This window comes from Pinus tabuliformis, chromosome 2_2 (assembly GCF_031772625.1).
Source record: "Pinus tabuliformis cultivar Carrire ecotype Pingquan chromosome 2_2, CPIR1, whole genome shotgun sequence".
Taxonomy (NCBI): domain Eukaryota; kingdom Viridiplantae; phylum Streptophyta; class Pinopsida; order Pinales; family Pinaceae; genus Pinus; species Pinus tabuliformis.
This window is the reverse complement of record NC_142300.1, coordinates 394,254,859-394,275,166: the sequence shown is the minus strand read 5'-3', so window position 1 is coordinate 394,275,166 and position 20,308 is coordinate 394,254,859. Positions and strand designations below refer to the sequence as shown.

The 20,308-nt window shown below is 39.2% G+C and overlaps 1 protein-coding gene across 3 annotated transcripts in view; it reads right to left on the bottom strand.

Annotated features, from left to right (window-relative positions):
- LOC149192927 (uncharacterized) overlaps positions 1–20,308 on the bottom strand; it is a 250,441-nt gene that overhangs the window by 42,439 nt on the left and 187,694 nt on the right. For all 3 annotated transcript variants that reach the window (XM_089404741.1, XM_089404742.1, XM_089404743.1), the window contains 2 exons: positions 1,673–2,197; positions 867–962 (listed from right to left, as the gene is read on the bottom strand). In XM_089404741.1, coding sequence (XP_089260867.1) covers positions 867–962; positions 1,673–2,197 — 621 coding nt within the window. The remainder of the gene's footprint in view (positions 1–866; positions 963–1,672; positions 2,198–20,308) is intronic.

Genomic DNA, 20,308 nt, shown 5'->3' with positions numbered 1-20,308 from the left:
AAATTGGAAATTGTCATTGGACTGCTAAAGGAACATTGAAGTAATTGTGCTAAGAATAGAACATACCATTGTTGACTAAAATTAACACATGTCTACAGGAAACTGTGGAAGAAATGGTGTCAACAATGTACATAACCCAAAATAGTTTTATTAGGATAGGTAAACACCGTGTAACCTGTAGATTTGGTATTTATAGCACCAGTTTGAATTTGATTTGCAGTGGTGGTTCATTTTTGGCATTAATATCACCAATTTTCATTTATGGCTATGACAACTGATTGCCTGCCTGTTGCATGCCCCTTTCCAATCATAAATAGCCAGGAAATTGTTGCATTTTTTATGACAAAAAAGAAATCTATTTCAATGAAAACTTAAGGAAAATGCAATTTGTCTTGTGACACATCTGCAATTTAATGTGCAAAAACTCGTACCTTGTGATCAAAAAATGATAATAAATAAGAGCTATATTTCCAACATCAATAACTTATTTGAGAAACCAAAACTTTCTCCTAATCACTTTTATGAAACCACAAGGCTAACGTAATTAAAGTTGAAAGTTGAAACTGTATAATAACGAGACAACTTGCAGCCCAAATCAAAATAATCTAAATTTTAGCATTCGACAAGAGAGCCAAGATGCTGCAAAGAAAGACAAATAGACCTACAATTGATGGGCTTCCATCCTCTGAAATCAGGAACACAGTTCAATAATGGAGGAAACATTACAGTCCACTTAATCTAGAAATTAAAAATCAGTTCCAGGCTATCTAGAATATTGCAGAAGAGGATAGTAAAATAAATTGAGCATTCTCTACATGGTTTCTCTTACAATCTACATGTCTTAGAAACCTTACTAAAAATCACACCTTTTGATGTGCACACCAGGGATGAAAAGGGGCAGAGCATTTCTCAACTCTACACTGGATACACAAACCACCAGGCCGATTGCATATAGAGCAAACCTGAAAAAAGATGCAAAATGTTTACAATGAGCAGCTATAAACAGACAAATACTTTCAACTTAAATTCTCAAAATGTGTGTTACAACATGGAGGTGGAAGGAAAAAATTTACTACATCATTGGAAACAAATAACGTTTCCTAGATTTCAAATAGACAAATATGAAAATACCCACAAAGGTTATGATAAATAACAACAAATAGAAACTACCCACCGGAAGAGAAAAAGGAAGCTGAACTGCAATGATGTCATTTATTAAACTAAAGTAGTTGAACTTTCCAATCAGAACTCATAAATGATTAAATGCTTTAGACTAAACTTTAAAGTTGCATATATGTTCACACAAACAGAGTAAATGACATAATATCACATACTAAGAAAAGAAGGTATTTTCTTCCAAGTAGACATCAAGAATCGTGCAGAAAATTTTGAACATCCATAAAAGCTTCCAATAAATATATGCAATTAAATACTATCCAGAGAAAACCAACATTTGGAAGGCAGCCTCTCTGTATGTATGTATGTAATGTAATTACTAAAACTAAATATTTCTGACAAGTTCATCAGTGTAGCAGTTATCAAACAGTTAAATTATGCCTTAGTAAGTTAGTGTAGGCTTAAATAAAGCATTTATGCAACTGAATATGCCACACCCTTTTATTTGCATCTTTCAAAACCTCTTTGCTTTTGTTTGTGATAATATAAAGCTTACCAGTTTCCTTCTGGGAAGAACTGCTCCAGAGACATCAAATATACCCATAGTACTAACATTTAAGCACCTCGTTCCAGGCATCCACAGCCCACAAACCATGTGTACCCATTGAGGTACAGTTGGGTCATGCACGGCAGCAGTAATAGTATTATTTACCTTGAATTCACTATTCGAATATTTTTTAACCTTCCCTACTTGACCAGAGTCTCTTTCTGTGTCATCTTCAAGACTGCTTCTAAAGCACATTTTGTTGCACTCCTCTTTTCCAAATGATGTGATATTAGATGTGCTGAATCCAGGAGACGCTAATCCTGTTTTGCTACTTTCTGAAATTCCCAAAAAGGGCTTGGTACTGACTTCATCAATTGTGTCACTCTTACTAGAAAAACGAGCGATCTCACCTAGCAAAACCTTCAAACTATTGTCATTTGTCATTTGCCATTCTTGCAACAAACTCTTCACAACATTGCGTGTCTTCTGTGCCCGTGTCATTGCTCCCCCTCCATATCCACAAAGGACACATACCTATGCACATCATATTTCAACATTAATTCATGCTCTCAGAATATAGAAAAGCAAAATTAACTCCAATAATTCTGAAAAGGGAAAATAGTACATTAAAACAGTCTCCGAAAAGAAAGAATATAAGAATAAAGAGGTGGAATCAAACTGGTAGAACTATGAATATCAGTCAACTATATTCCAAGAGATGTATTTTACAGGAATGTGTTCAATGAACATCAGTCCTGATACAGAGATGGTGACAAAAGAACATGATTGTCTAGGAAACTCAAGTAGACAAGCAGCTCCTCACAAGAGTATTGAGAAAAAACTGCCAACTTAACAGAAAAGCACATTAAATTTATTATTTCCTACAGAAGCCAAACTTGCATAAGAAATTTCCTGGATTAATATTAGCTTTGTAAATCCTACTTTATTCTTAATTAATATGATCTTTGCAATTCCTAGTTTATCAGAATAAAATTCCATTAAAAATGCATTTATCATTTCATAATGCAACCTTCAGAAACTTTATTTCTCAAATAAATTTGAAACAAACAACAATATTGCACCTTACAAAATGAACAATTAATTATTTTAATGTTAAAACATTCTCTTTCCGCATAGTAGCGCATGCTTTATTTTTCTATACAAACAACCTCCATAGGTGGGTCATTCCTCCAGTTGATCTCGTTCCTCTTCTATGTCCCTGTTGCCTCTAAAAACCTCTTGTTTAGAACCATGCACTTGATAATTGAAGGGGTAGCCTTCTCCCTCAAAGTCTTGGATTGCTCTCAGAGCATCTTCCAAGGAAAAGGACCTTAGTCGCAATATATCCTCTGTAATGAGCGTTGTACACCTTGCAAAGATTCGCAGTTGAATGCCCATAAACTTGTAATTATAATCTTTGAGTAGCCCTGAGTATCATGGATTAGTGATGTAACACTCACATGTTTCAAGATGTCGAGATAGGAAAATTGCCATTCTTAAAAATCACAAATAGACAAGATGAAGCAACAACTCAAAGACTCCACAATTTTTCCAACAATATATGTCTTCATCCTACTCAATGCAACCAAGATTGTCCTCTTCCACGCTAGAGGAAAAATAGAGACAATTCTCCCTTGATGTCTCTTATGACAGCATAATGCTAGAGCAACCTTAAAACAATTAAGACCAGGGATTTTAACACAATTGGAAAAACACAAACAGGACCACACATTGAAATAGAAGAATGTTAATAGAAGGATGTTCACTCAAGACTTTAACCTAGCTGGGCATTCTATCACAAGTTCAATGCCCAAATACATACAAGGTAATTCTTTGAAGATTTGTCAAACCCGAAGAACTATAGCAATTACTAGTTTCAGACAAAGCCTTGAATGCACCAATTAAACAAGCATTGCAGATTCCAGCCCTCCCCGCCCCTCTCTCTTTGCAACATGTGCAAACCCCCCTCCCCACTATATCCAAGCCCTACCGAGTCCCAACCCCTCCCAAACTCCCAATACCCATAGAACTTGTGTTAAAATTGGCAACTAGGGCCAAACTCCACCTTGGACAGCTCATATGATGGAGCTGATATTTTTATTGTATTCTTCTTTTCGAGAGGTGTAGGATTGATCTAAAGATCATCTCATTCTGACATGTATATACTATAAATGGAATTATGAATTTATTTCTTCTATGGACAAATTGTAAAGGTCGGGCAGAGATCTAATGTATGCTAAAAAGCCCAAAAGTCATGTCACGTCACCCTTAATATTGCATATAAATAGGAGCATCTACCTCATTTTCACATTCATCATCACACACATATCCCTCTCTCCTCATCTGATTGGGTCATACAAATTTCAGGACAGCCTTCTTCTCCTCCACACGTGTGAAGGGTTCACTGTGTTTTCTGTTTTCCTGCGTTGATCAAGTTGCAGCAAGTTTGACCATCATTGACCGGGAAGCATTTGACCTTGTTTGACTGTGTTTTTCTTGGGAGAATTTATGTTTGGGCAGGTTGCATTCTTTGGCACATATTTCAAGGATTTCTGGCAGTTTGACCAGCGTTGACCGCAGGTTTGACTGTGCATTGACCAAGGATGACAGATTTCTTGAGGACTGTTTTGGGCTGATTTGCACTGCTGTTGGAGGCCGAATTGACTGGGTTTGACCAAGCTGATTTGGAGGAGTAATTCTGCGGATTTTACCAACGTTGACTTTCTGTTTAGGGCATTTTGTTGACTGCAGTTTGACTGGACAGATTTGACTTTGTTTGGGCAAGTGAATTTTGTATATTGTACTCTCTCTGCTGAACTTTTGAAGAATAATAAGAAGATTTGATCAAAGGGTTTTCCCCACGTTGGGGTTTTTCCCTGGCATCCGACAAATATTGTGTCCTCTTGTCTTGGCTTGTCTTCTACTTATTGTTTATATTCTATTTGCATTTACTATCAATGCTAATGTGATTGCTAATCTGGAAATTGATATTGGGCTAATAAGAAAAATTGAAGTAAATTGCTCTAAAGCATAGAACATACCATTATTATCTAAATTAACATGGTATCAGAGGTGAGGTGAAGACAAAGCCGAAGCAAGAGTGAAAAGAGCAATCACTGAGATTTGTTGGACAAGGATGAGATTCAACAGCCTCCTCATCTTACTTCAGACCTGATGACACGCTCAATGATAAGTCTAATTATCATGCATGGAAGATGTCTCTTGATTTGACTTTGGAAGAGCAAGATGTTATGGACTATGTGCAGGGAAAGACTGTTGAACCTCCTTCAAATGCACCGACTGCCGCTAAGACAAAGTACAAGAAAGGTGAAGTCAAAGCTAAGAAGATCATCAAGGATTCTATTAATAAGCATTTGGTTGCATATATCTCCGATTTGAACACATCTAAGGATATGTATGACAGGTTGGTTGGCATGTTCAAAGTTAGCAATGCAAATCAAGTCCTCTTTCTCAAAAACAAGTTGAAGGACACTAGAAGGGAAGAGGTGAAGATATCCAATCTTACTTCATGAGGATTACCGAGATCAAAATGATCTTCTTTCAATTGGAGAAGTTATTGTTGATAGGGAGCTCACTCTCGTTGCCCTTGGAGGTCTCCCTCATGAATGGCATGTGTTCAACACTACTATCCTCAACAATGACAAGATTCCAGGGTTTGATGAATTGTTGACTACATGTACTCAAGGAGAGACAAGGATGATGGAGAGAGACATGCCTTCAAATAGGAATGATCCTACTGCATTCTCCGCTCATGCTAAAAAGAAGAACAATGTAGGTTCAAAGAAGCAATGTCAAGGAAGACCTCCCAAAAGATCAAGAAACTCCAAGTATGATGAATCTAATATTGTAGATAACAAGCAAAAAGAATTTTATCTTATATCTGCCCTCTCCACTACCTCTCCTCTGAATACCTTGGGAAATTGGTTGATTGATAGTGGTGCCTCAAGGCACTTCACTAGGTATAAGGAAACTCTTTCAAATCTGATAGAAAAATATACAAATTTGGAAATCATTCTTGGAGACAATGCCACTGATCCAATGAAAGGAGTTGGGAATGTTACTGTTCAATTAAATCAAAGTAGCACCATTCATTTATAAGAAATACTCTATGTACTCGATCTAAAGAAGAACCTGGTATCCATCTCAGCAATGCAGGACAAAGGATTCAAGGTGGCATTCATTGATGGAAAGGTACGTATTTGGAAAAGAAATTTCAAAGAAGCGTTTACTCTTGCATTCAGGGTTGATAGCCTATATCAAGTTGGAGGAAGTCCATTGGGAGCTATGTCGTGTGACACATCTCTTCAATCCGAATTATGTGTTGGAATATATTATATTCCTTGGAAGATAATAATGTCTTTGAATTATGTCAGAAGTTGTCAACAATCTTATGTAAAAGAGTAATACATTATATCCCATATTTATTATGGCATAGTATACTCTTGTATCCATTTATTATATAAAGAGGTGTTATTTTGGAGAATTATATTATCCCACATTTAATATGTGAGAGTGTTAAATTATGGTATGTTCTATGCTTAGAGCAGTTTACTTATTTTTCTTCTTATTAGCCACAGATTAAGTAAAGTAAAGTGCAGATAGAACATTAAAATGATCCTGAAAACAAGCCAAGACAAGAGACACAAGATGTGGCGGCTAGCCAGGGACAAACCCCAATGCGGGGAAACCCTTTGATTAAATCTTCTTTTATCTTCAATAGTTCAACAGAGAGAAATAGTACAGAATCTGAATTCTGTAATTTTATATCAGCAACAACAAACCCTAGATCAGCAAAGTCAAACTTGGTCAAACTAGCTGAAATTGACCTCTAAAATGCTTGGTCAACTTGTCCTCGAACAGCCTAAAGAAGCAGCCCTTGAACAGCCCCAAAAGTTCAACCAATTTACAGATTTCTGAAGTCAACTGCACCACTAAACTAGGGCAGTCAATACTGGTCAAACCAGAGGTCAGATCACCTCGATTTTCGTGCCAATAATTGCGGCTTGCCTAGGAGAGGCAACCACACCCAATCTGCACTTCTGGAAGGTCAACGCTTGGTCAACGTTGGTCAAAGAGATGACCTGCTGCCCTAGCGTCCTTTCTACGTCTTCCTTGCCCCAAGAGGTCTTCCTTTCAGCGACACATGTGAGAGAGAGGCTCCTTTTATGCGTAGGAGAGAGAGAGAGAGAAAATGAGTGAATTGAATTGTCCAAATGAGGAGAATGCTCCTTGTATTTATATGCAAACGTTGAGGTCGAATAGACATGATTGTTGGGCTTCTGAGCCTACATAAGTTTGTTGGCCGACCTTGACAATTTGTCCATAATCAAAATAAATTCATATCTCCATAAATACTTATCAGAATCGGATGATCTTTAGATCAATCCTACACCTCTCTATGAGAGGAATCTAGGAAAAATATCAGAAGCCATAAATAAGGTGATCCACATGGAGTTGGCCCTAGTTGCCAATTTTAACACTCCCTCTCAACTAGGGAGAACTTCATCTGCAATCCATCAGACCGTCGTCGCTATCCATCCATCAAATGCACTGTCCTATACAGCGTGACCCCACTCTGCTCTGCTTTGTTTTGCTCTGCTCTACTCGAACTATGAAGAAGAAGAAATGATTGAGGATGCATCATACCATCCTCCACTGACCCGAAGTCAATCTCAGAGTGTGAACCACTCTCACTGATCCCAGATCAATGGAGGTCATCCTAGCATAGGGAGTACGGTAGATACAGCGATGCGTCCATCAATTATACTACTATGGCCCTATCCTCATTTCCCTGCTCATTGATCAGATGAGAGGTACTTCCCATGAGTCCCAGACTGCATGGGTAGGATGCCACGACAGGAGAACTAATCATCCTATCGACAGGAGAACGAATCATCCTGTCCAGTGGATGCCACGGCGAACTAATCATCCTGGCCTACAAGAAAACTAATCATCCTACTCCATAATCGCCACGGAGAACGAATCATCCTGGCCCACAAGAGAACTAATCATCCTGTTCCACAGTCGCCACAGGGTGTCACAGGGGGAGGTTGAACCTTTACCCTGTACATAGTGCACCACCAGGGGATGGTGAGTCACCCTGTGGTCACATGTCGCTCCAAGAAGTACCCCACGCCCCCTGGAGCTCCCAAAGCTCAATACATCATACAAGACCCTCATAAGAGGGTCTCCGAACGACACCAAGTCGTTCTCAGAAAGTCAGGAATTTGACCTTTACTAAGGGCTTTGTCAAGATGTCGGCGACCTGTTCATCTGTACTGATATGTTGGAGCCTTATTGCTCCTCGATGCACCATATCTCGAATATAGTGGTACCTGATATCGATATGCTTGGAGCAATCATGAAATACGGGATTCTCTGATAAACGGATCCCGCTCTGGTTATCACACAGAATCACGGTGGTATCCAATGTAAATCCAAATAGCTCATTGAAGAGCTTTCGCAACCAGACTGCCTCACAAGAGGCCATGCTAGTAGCAATGTACTCTGCCTCAGCGGTGCTCAAAGCCACCGACTTTTGCTTCCTGCTCATCCAGGATATCGAGGCAGATACCAAAGAGAAATAGCACCCGGAAGTGCTCTTTCGGTCCACCACACTGCCTGCCCAATCAGCATCAATATACCCAAGTAGTCTCACATCTCCAACAGTGTATCTCAACCCATGAGTGATTGTGGCACGAAGATATCTCAACAGATTCTTGGCACCAATCCAATGTGAGTGGTGAGGCTCAACCATATGACTCAATGTGTCGACTGCAAAGCATATATCTGGACGGGAGTTCACCAAGAACATTAATGCTCCGACGAGTTGACGATACTCAGTAGCATTTCGTAAAACAAGTCCAGCAACACTACCGCTTAACTTCTTGAAGTCAAGCTCCATTGGGGTAGTTACGAGCTTGCAATCCACCATGCCGAATCTCTCCAATATCTTCACCACATATTTTCCTTGAGATAGGAAAATCTCCCCTGGTTTCTACCAGACTTCCAGTCCTAGGAAATAGTGCATAAGTCCTAGGTCTTTCATCTCGAACTTAGAAGCCAACTCCCTCTTACATTCATGAATGCGATGGTCTGTACCTATTAGAAAGAGGTCGTCAACATATAGCACCAGTATGAGAGGCTTTTCATCTATAACCTTAAAGTAAAGGTTAGGGTCGGCTTCACTCCTAGTGAATCCCAGCTTCATCAAGTAGCTATCGATCCTCTCATACCATGCTCGGGGTGCTTGCTTTAGCCCATAGAGGGCCTTCTTCAACCTGCACGCATGAGATTCTCGATCATAAATCTCAAATCCTTCAGGCTGCTCCACATAGACCTCCTCCTTGATCGAACCATGTAAGAACATAGTCTTGACATCCATCTGATGTAGGCTCCATCCTTGCGAAGCAACAAGGGCTATGATCGAGCGAATGGTGGTATATCGGGCAACAGGTGCAAATATCTTGTCATAGCCTATACCTTCCTTCTGGGAGAAGCCACGAGCAACAAAATGAGCCTTATACTTTTCCGCGCTTCCATCAACTACATGCTTTATCTTGTAAAGCCATTTTGAAGTGACAACTGCTTTGTCCTAGGGTCTGGGGACCACATCTCAAACATCGTTTTTCATAATGGACTCATATTCCTCGGTCATAGCATCCTTCCATACTTGATGCTTGACAGCGTCTGTGAATGACGAAGGTTCATTTTGGATGATCGTGCTCATGATGGTTAGGTATCCCTAATACCAGTTCAGCTTCTTACTTTCACGGAAGGTTCCTTGGGGTGCAATGTGTCCTTCAGCATCATCAAGTGTCCCCCTAAGCCATGAAGGCCTCTTCCTAGAAGACGAAGGCTCTTGTGGAGGAGCATCAATAGGATCCATAAGTTCTTCCACATCGGGCATCGTCTCATCTTCCTTTCCCTTCGGTTCCCCGGTGTCAGCTTCTTTAGATCCCTTAAAGTAGGAAGATTGTCTACTTTGCTAAGAGCCATATCTTCGTCAAAGGTGACATCATGACTAATCTCGACTTCCCTTTGACCAGCTACATAGATTCTATAGCCCTTAGTATTTCGTTATAGCCCATGAAGATTCCTTTCTTTCCAAATGCACCCAATTTATTCCTTTTCTCTTTCGGCACATGAAAATATACAAGGCTTCCAAAAATTCTAAAATGAGATACATCAGGTTTCTTATCGGTGAACATTTCTTCGGGAGTCTTGGAACCCAATGCTTGATGAGGGCATCAGTTTTGTACATATACGGCAGTGTTTGCAGCTTCGGCCCATAGAAACTTCGGAAGTCTTTGATCATGGAGCATAGCACGGACAACTTCCACAATTGTACGATTCTTCCTTTCCACCACACCATTCTGCTCAGGAGTATATGGTGTAGTAGTCTCCCTCTTAATGCCAGCCTCTTTACAAAAGTCATGAAACTCATTGGATTCATATTTAGCCCCATTATCAGTCCCTAAGGTCTTGATCTTCTTTTCGGTTTGATTCTCGATCAAGGCTTTGAAGTGTCGAAACCAGAAGAACACTTCATCCTTCTTTTTCAAGAAGTATATCCAAGTCTTGCGAGAATAATCATCTGTAAAAGTGAGGTAATATAAATATCCTCCCAAGGAGTTCACAGGCATCATACCGAATATGTCTGAGTGAACCAACTGCAATATATCGGAGGTCTTGCTTTGGCTTGAGGGGAATGGTCCCCTTTTGAGTTTTCCTTCGGCACATCCTGGACATACACCTTCTTGCTCTAATCTGAACTCCACGTCCCGGTCACCATTTTTCTTACATTAAGTAGAGCTTTATAATGAAGGTGAGCAAACCTCCGGTGCCATAGTTCAGACTGAAGAGATGTGTCACAAGACATGACACCCTGCGGACTTCCTCCGACCTGATATAATGAATCAAATCGAAACCCAAGAGAAAGCATTTTTAAAGTTTTTTTCCATACACGTACCTTGCCATCACCGAAAGCCACCTCGTAGCCTTTGTCTTCCATTGCCGAAATGGACACCAGGTTCTTTTTGAGATCAGGTACATATAATACATCTTGTAAGTGAATGGTATTACCTTGATTCAATTGAAGAGTGACATTTCCTATGCCTTTCACGGGATATTTTGAATTATCTCCAAGAACAATTTCCAGGTTGGTTTCCTTCTATATCAGATTATAAAGAGCTTCTTTATAACCAGTGAAGTGCCTTGAGGCACCACTATCAATAAGCCAATTTCTCAGCGAGTCCGGGGGAGCAGTAGTAGATAGAGAGGTTGGTGGATAATATTCATCTTGCTTATTGTTAACAGTGTTAGATTCATACCTAGAATTTCTTGCCTTGTTGAATGGTTGTCCTATTCCTTGATTTCCAACACTTCTTCTACCTCTGCCATTTGACCTGCTATTCCTTTGATTGCCTTGAGAGGGATTTTGATCATCGTCCCAGTGTGAGTCCCTTTTATCAAGGCACTCCCTTGCATAGTGACCTGTTTTATTGCAATTGTAACATTGTCCTTTTCTTTCACCCTTAGGTCCAAGATCTCACCTTTCCTTTGAATTTAGCCCCAGAATTGTTTCTTCTTTTAGTATGAGAAGAAAAGGCAGAGGGATGACGTATAAGTATGGACATTTCTTGCTCTTCCATCCTTGTTTCTTCTTGAATGCATCTGGCCATTAATTCCTCAAATCCAGGAATTACGTTATCATTGAGAAGAGTAGTCCTGAATATATACCATTCAATAGTAGTCCTCCAAGAGTTGTGAGTGTCATTTCCCTGTCAGGAATTATTTCCCCAATAGATAGGAGATCATTCTTGATCTCGGTGATCCTTAAGAAATATGCTTGCATACTCTCATCTTTGCCCTTCTTAATTTCCTTTAGCTTATTTCTAAGAAACAAGACTTGATTTGCATCATTAACTTTAAATAAACTCACCAGTCTATCGTAGATTTCCTTGGAGGTGTTCAACTCGGAAACATAGGCCACCAAGCGCTTGTCGATAGAGTCCCGGATGATCTTCCTTGCTTTGACTTCTCCCTTGGTCCATTTGTTCATAGCAGCAGCGGATGCATTTGATGGAGGCTCAACAATCCCGCCTCTCACATGGTCCAACACTCCCTGCTCTTCTAATGTTAGATCGAGAGACATCTTCCATCCGTGATAGTCAGACTTCTCACGGAGTTTGTCTTCAGCAGGGAAGTTGTAATATCCCTTATCAGGAATATACCTCAAACACAAGCAAACTCCAACCAGAGATGGACTGGGAGGGCATTTACCAGATATGTCGCCTCTAAAAAGAGGACAAGATCCGGAGGCTACCTGGCCCTTTCCAGACTCTGTCTAAGAGTATAATAGAAACACACAGGTGGTATAATAGCCGAGAATGCTCAAAGAGATACAAATAACAATGATACGATATATATCAAATAAACCATAAGCAGATACACAAGAAATGCAGAGAGAATGCTAAGCCATTTTATTACACTGAGTCATAAAATGAGTACAGCAGGTGATCAGAAAGATGGCACCTCTACTTGCACTAGGAAAGTGAAGAAATACACTCAGAATAGCGAAGGAATGGCCCCTCTCTGATTTGCGTCCAAGCTGCTGGGAAACTGCTATGCTGCCATTGCTGTTAGAAATCAAATGAGGATTTGGGGTTGCTCCCCTCCTCAGAAAAGGCTGAAACTCTGGAATCGGACTCTACTCAAGAAACCCAGAAGAACCCAGAAAGCTCTCGTGGAATGGTTGACCCCCGAAAATTACCCGCTTGGGGTTCTGCGCAGTTCCTCACTGCTTTGCGCTGCCACTGAATGAGATACTCCAAAAACCTACCTGAAACCCTTGCCAGAACTCCTGAATATGGGACTGATCCCCTGCTCTATCTCTCAGCACCAAACCTCCTACAAGACCCTCAACCCAAAACTGCGTCCCTCTCACAGTACTACGCAGTACTTCAGAGCTGTGTCCCTCTCCTAGTGTTGCGCAGTCCTCCAAAACGCTGCCATTACTGCTGCAAGGGCTGATGAAACTACTGCTGAAATGCCAATGAGAATACCTTGCATGAGCAGGCACTCGAAGTCCCCCAGGGCTAAGAGTGAGATCTCCGAACGGAGACACTCAATGCACTAAACAGTGCTGCAGACTAGCTAAACAACCAGCGTGCTCCAAGTCGAAATGACTATCACAAATGCTCACAACAGAATGATCCAAATGAGGGGGTTCCTCTCTCTTTTATAACCCTTGCCTCTCTCAATCCCAAGGCTCACCTCTACCTGTGTGATTCCCCTCTTGCCACGTGTTCTTTCCCTCCTGCGCAGTTCCCCCATGTGTCTGCGTGGGCTCCATTTCCACATCCCCCTTTGGCCCCCTTGGCTCCCCTTTAAGTCACAACGTTGTGCTATCTAGGAAGTGACTTTTATTCTACAAGTGAGTTATGTCCCCCTTCCTCACTTTTATTTACAAAATAACTATAGAAAGCAAAAATTTGGACAAAATCAAATATTCCAATTAGCCATGGCTAATTAGGAATATTACAGAAGTGTGTTGAGGACCCCATGATTTCTTTTTAAGGTAGCCTTGCCAACCTTCTCTTCGGTGATTGCTCTTGCTCTTGCTCTTGCTTGGGCTTTGTCTTCACCTCACCTCTGAACCATGTTAAATTATGGTATGTTCTATGCTTAGAGCAGTTTACTTATTTTTCTTCTTATTAGCCACAAATTAGCAATCACATATACATTAAGTAAAGTGCAGATAGAACATTAAATGATCAACAGAAAACAAGCCAAAACAAGAGACACAAGATGTGGCGGCTAGCCAGGGACAAACCCCAATGCGGGGAAACCCTTTGATCAAATCTTCTTTTATCTTCAATAGTTCAGTAGAGAAAAATAGTACAAAATCTGAATTCTGTAATTTTATATCAACAGCAGCAAACCCTAAATCAGCAAAGTCAAACTTGGTCAAACTATCTGAAATTGACCTCTAAAATGCTTGGTCAATTTCCGGTCAACTTGTCCTCGAACAGCTTGAAGAAACAGCCCTTGAACAGCCCCAAAAGTTTAGTCAATTTGCAGATTTCTGAAGTCAACTGCAGCCCTAAACTAGGGCAGTCAATACCGGTCAAACCAGAGGTCAGATCACCTTGATTTTCATGCCAAAAATTGTGGCCTACCTAGTGGAGGCAACCACACCCAATCCGCACTTCTGGAAGGTCAACGCTTGGTCAATGATGGTCAAAGAGATAACCTGCTGCCCTAGCGTCCTTCTTTTTGCGTCTTCCTTGCCCTAGGACGTCTTCCTTTCAGCCACACGTGTGAGAGAGAGAGAGAGGCTCCTTTTATGCGTAGGGGAGAGGGAGAGAAGATGGGTGAATTGAATTGTCCAAATGAGGAGAATGCTCCTTGTATTTATATGCAAACGTTGAGGTTGAATAGGCATGATTGTTGAGCTTTTGAGCTTACATAAGTTTGTTGGCCAACCTTGACAATTTGTCCATAATCAAAATAAATCCATATCTCCATAAATACTTATCGGAATTAGATGATCTTTAGATCAATCCTACACCTCTCGATGAGAGGAATCTAGGAAAAATATCAGAAGCCATAAATAAGGTGATCCACATGGAGCTTGGCCCTGGTTGCCAATTTTAACAGAGAGTAATTCCTCCACATCTCTGGGTATATAATAGGGTCAAGAGAGCCTCTTAAGGCATATACCATTTTGTGATACCATCACATCTTATCCTATGCTCACAGCATACTGCTATTTGTATCGGGTTATTTGTAGTTGCTCTCTTTGTAAGATTGTAGGAGATTTCTAGAGATAGTAGAAGACAACCTTCCCGTGGACATAGTCCAATTGGGTGAACCACAAATATCTATTGTATTCTTTCTCCTTGTTCTCTTTCTGTTCTTATTTATATATTGATATATTGTTGGTTTCTTAGATAGATAGCTAGTTTAGTAGATCTAATATTCTAACATGGTATCAGAGTCATGGCTACTATGATCTAGCATCTTCTTTGAATTTAACCATCAACGTGTATCTTCATTTTTTGTTATCTAGGCACTCACTATTTTTTGTAGAATCGCTTTCTATCTGGTCACCATTAGGCTTCTCTTCAGATCTGGGCATGATTCTACATATTTGAGTTTTTTTCTCATAACCCTAACTTTATTATGTAGATCTTTTGCAAAATTTTTGAAACTCTTGATTGTTTTTCTGTAAGATCTATATGGTTTTTGGATTCTCCTCAAGGAGATCTATCTTCCAGTTGTAAGATCTGTGATTTTTGTCCAGTTTTTTGGTCCTTTTTTGCAGGGCAGAAGATTGGCGACCAAGGGTTCAGATCAGAATTTGACCGCATAAGTGGATGCAAAGTGGCTGCGCCATTTCCGAAAACTGGTATAATAAGCCTTTGGAACATTATTGAGTGTTTTTTGTTTTGACACCCAACGTTTTTTGTCAAATTTGTTACAATCTGTGCAAAATTTCCCAGAACATAGTAGATATTTGGGTTCCTCTCGCCAAGCTACCCAATTTCAAAAAAAAAAAAACTCAAAGAAAGTACCGGAAGCAAAATTATCGTTCATTTGAGATTGACAGTTTTTCAAGGTTTTCTGGTGACAGCAGAACGAAAAGCAGAAATTTATAGTTTTCTATCCACTTTTTTCTCTTGTCATTTCTTGCATTTGGGTTTATATTTCTTGTCAAATTCTATCATTATGAATTCAGAAGTAGCTTTTGTTCCTGAACTTGTCAATTCTAACTATCTTGCATGGAAAAGGAAAATAATTGACGTTCTTAGGAGTGAGAATCTATGGAAGTTCATTAATGGTGAACACAAGAAACCTACAAATGCTCAAGCCTTGATTAAATGGGAAGAAAAGTGTGATCAAGCAAGAGACATTGGTCAAACGGTTCCAGATAGTCTTCAGGTAAGTATTGAGGCATAAAACAGCCCAGTTGAAGTATGGATAATTCTTGCTTCTTTATATGATAAATATGATGATGTTTCTTCTTATTACCTTGAAAAGAAGATTCATGAGCTAGATCCTACTAATTTTGATAGAGTAGAATTATATCTTGTTGAATTGAAAACCTTAAATGAAAAGTTAAATAATTGTGGTAAAGATTACAAGAAGACAGTCACTGCTCTTATCATTCTTGTAGAACAAAAATTGCCATCTTGTTTTGACATGTTCATCCAAACTAGGAATAGGGCTCTTGAATTGTCTCAAAGTACCACGAAACCTACTTTTAATGATTTTTGTAAAAGGTTGATAAATGAGCAAGAAAAGTTGACTACTTCAAGACAAGTCTCACCTAATAAAGCTCTTATGGCACATAATAAGAATCCTAAGAAATGTTTTAATAATGTAAAGGTTCTTATTCACACACTTCTAATCATACTAATAATAATGGTCATGCTTCTCATGCACATCATGAAACTAGTAAAAGAAAAAAAGTGTATGATCCTTGTAAGCATTGTGGTAAAACTAACCATGCTGAAAAGAATTGCATTAAAGCGAAATGTTTAACGGCCAAAGCTAACAAGAAAAATTCTAATGAATCTTAGGTAGCTTTATGTGCATTTGTTGTTTCATCTAATAATTCTTCTTCTAATGTGGAATGGATAATGGATTCTGGTGCTTCTAAACATATGACTAGTAATGTTTCTTTATTTAAATCTTATGACACTAAAAAGAACTCATCTAAGAAAGTTTCTACTGGTGATGGTAAACAACTTTCCGTAATTGGTTCTGGTAATATTAATGTTGCTAATGGTCAACTAGAAGATGTTTTTCATGTTCAAAACATGCCCATCAACTTACTTTCTATTTATCGTGCATGTCAGAAAGGTTTTAAATTTGAAGCTTGGCTTGATAAATATGTTCTTAAAGATATCAACCGAAATTACAAAGTAGTCTCTTCTGGTCCTGTTGATCATACAGCTAGTTTATATAAATTTGTTGGTTTTAATTCAACTAAGAGACAACCCTTTTATTCCTATGTTGCTCATGCTGATGAACTAAGTCAATTATGGCATGAAAGATTGGGTCACTTGAATTATGGTAAAATGCAAATGCTAACTAAAATGGTTCATGGTTTGCCTAATATTTCTTCTACTACTGGTGTTTGTGAAGGATGTGTTCTTGGTAAACATCATAGAGAAATGTTTGATAAAGGTAAAGCCTGGCGTGCTAAAGCACCTTTGCAATTAATTCATAGTGATATCTGTGGTCCTCTTGAAGTTCCTTCAATATCTCATGCAGTTTATTTTCTTACCTTTATTGATGACTTTAGTAGAAAATCTTGGGTTTATTTTTTGAAAAATAAAAGTGAAATATTTGTAAATTTCAAGAATTTAAATCCATGGTTGAAAATTCATCTGGTAAGAGTATTAAAACCTTGCGATCTGGTAATGGGGGGGAATTTGTTAAGCAAGAATTTGATGCATATTTATCTAAACATGGTATTCAACATCAAAAGATTGTTCCTTACACACCTCAACAAAATGGTGTTGTTGAAAGGAAAAACAGAACTTTAGTTGAAATGGCTAGATGTATGCTTTATTCTAAAGCACTGCATAAGAAAATTTGGGCCAAAGCCATCTGTTGTGCTAATTTTATTTTAAATAGAGTTCCTACAAAAGTTGTTGAGGAAAAATGGAATCGACGTAAACTGGATATTAGTAATTTTAAGGTGTTTGGTTGTGAATGTTGGGCTCATATTCCTGATAAAAAACAAAAAAAGTTAGAACCAAAATATCACAAGTGTATCTTCATTGGTTATGATGAAAATTCCAAGGCTTACAGGTTGTATGATCCTTCTAATCAAAATGTCATAATTAGAAGGGATGTTCAATTTCATGAAGTCTCTTCCCCACCTGAGTCTGTAGAATCTCATGTTACCTTGAATTTACCAATACCACCTGTTACTCCTATTCCTGTTACTCCTTCTTCCAGTTTTGTGCCTCTTATTGATCTTGATTCTTCCTCTCCCTCAAGTATTCCACCTGAAACTCATGAAGCTCCTGAAGTGACTCTTGTTCCTTCTACTCTTCCTGTTTGGGCTCAGAAAACTCTTGAATCTGCAGGTAGTGAGGTCAGAAATCCTTTCGACACTCGTCAAACTAGATCTAACTTTTCTCTTATGACCAAAGTTTTGGCCATAGATGATCCTACTACTTATGCTCAAGCTAAGGGTAAGCCTCATTGGGAACAAGCTATGTCTACTGAATATGAATCTCTTTTGAGAAACAAGACTTGGTCTCTTGTTCCTCTTCCTTTAGGAAAGAATTTAGTTGGTTGTAAATGGGTTTACAAAACTAAGTTCACTGCCGAAGGACAGATCGAAAAGCATAAAGCTAGATTAGTTGCAAAAGCTTTTAATCAACTTGAAGCTATTGATTATAATGAAACTTTTGCTCCTGTTGCTAAAATGAACACAATAAGAACCATTTTATCACTTCCTGCATCTTATAAGTGGGAAACTCATCAAATGGACGTTAAAAGTGCTTTTTTTAATGGTGATCTTACTGAAGAAATTTATCTGCAACAGCCTCCTGGTTTTATTTCCGCTGAATCCTCAAGTTTAGTATGTAAATTACACAAATCTTTATATGGTCTCAAACAAGTATCTTGGGCTTGATATGATAAAATTGATGCATATTTCTTGAATAATGGTTTTAAGCATTGTATATCTGATCCAAATTTGTATGTTAAGAACTTTGGTGATAATGTCCTCATTATTGTTTTATATGTGGATGATCTAATTATCACTGGTAGCCAACGTGTACTAATTCAAGATATGAAAATTGCTCTTCAAAAGCAGCTTGAGATGACAAATCTCGGTACATTGCACTATTTCTTATGTCTTCAGATCTTGCATATGGCCGATGGTATTTTTCTCTCTCAGCCTAAGTATGCAACAAATTTATTGGCTTGTTTCCATATGAGTGATTGTAAACTTGCTCCTACGCCATTTCAATCCAGTCTAAAGTTAACTATTGAGTGTACCACTCCACTGGTTGATGCTACTCTTTATCGTTAGCTTGTTGGCAATTTGATATATTTAACTCACAGCAAACCAGATCTCTCTTTTGCGGTCAGTATGGTTTCTCGATTCATGCAGCAACCTCGTGAAAGTCATTGGCAGATAGCGAAGAGAATTCTGCGATATTTACAGGGGACATTGCATTATGGTGTATTTTATTCGAGCAGTGCTACAATTTTACTCTCTAGTTATATAGATTCTGATTGGGCAAGTGACAGTTATGATCGACGGTCAACTGCTGGTTACATATTTCAACTTGGTTCAGGTCCGATCTCTTGGTCCAGTAAGAAGATAAAGACTCTTTATTTATCTTCATGTGAAGCAAAGTATAGAGCAGCCAAAGAAGCAGCTAAAGAAGTCGTTTGGTTACAACATGTTCTTACCGAGCTTGGTTTGGTTCTGAAATCGTCCACTGTGTTGAAATGTGACAATCAGGGTGCAATTCAGCTTGCTTATAATCTGATATATCACTCCAAGACAAAGCATCTCGACCTTGATGCTCATTATATTCGAGGTCTTGTCACCGATGGTATTCTTTCTCTGGAGTATTTTCCTACCGAGCAGCAGGCAGCCGATATCTTCACCAAATCCTTGACAAAAGTGAAGTATGTGCATCTTCGTTCTTTGCTTGGGATGAGGGAAGTTGTCATCAAGGGGGAGCAGTAATGACTCCTTCCTTCCTCAGTGTTAGGATGGGCCCTTCTCCCAGCATGGTTGTGAGGATCCATGGAGTGTTATTTACTGTTATGGAAGCCCATGGCTCTCAATGCACACCCTACATGTGCCAATGTAGCCCTCTGGAGGATTAGGACCCCGTATAGGGAGACCAAACCCAATATGGAGACCATCTGCAATCTTGCATAAGATCCAATGTGTCCCCTAGCCTTCCAGTACAACAATTCATTAGAAAAATCGAGTAAATGAGCTTACCAATCATGGACCACAAGTGGGGAGTTCATAATGGCCTACCATTCCATAATGGGTTTCGAGACGTGCCAATATATCCTAAACTCCAAATGGGGTTAACCAAGAATCCTATTATGTGGTTTCTACTTCTAAAGGGGATACTATATTCAAGGTACATCCTTCAAAAGGTGGTGGCATGTGACAGATACGTGAATGAAGTAGGGGATGATAAGGGGCATCCCTGGGTCACATGTTGAGGCACAAGGGTAACTAATAAGAGGGAAGCCCACACTTGGTTTTATAATGTATAGGAGGGAGCAATCGTGATACATGAGGTACCCTGGCCTTGATTTTTCCACCCTTTTTATATTCCTTTTCCTTTTTTATGATTTTCTTTGATTAACTACTCGGGGCTCAAGGGGTAAGAGCGTGATATATAAGATATAGCAATGAATACCCCCTTTAAAGGTAGGGTGGCTCATTGCCCACCAGGGGTTGGGACAATCATGGGTTCCTATATGATGAAGGAGGTTCATAGAACCTGTAGGAACCAGGGTGATGGCAATGAGGATTGGATAGAGCTCATGTATTAGCTTTTGCCCACGTGCTAAATGTGTTTGTCCCGACCATCTTTTGCATTTTGTGGTACA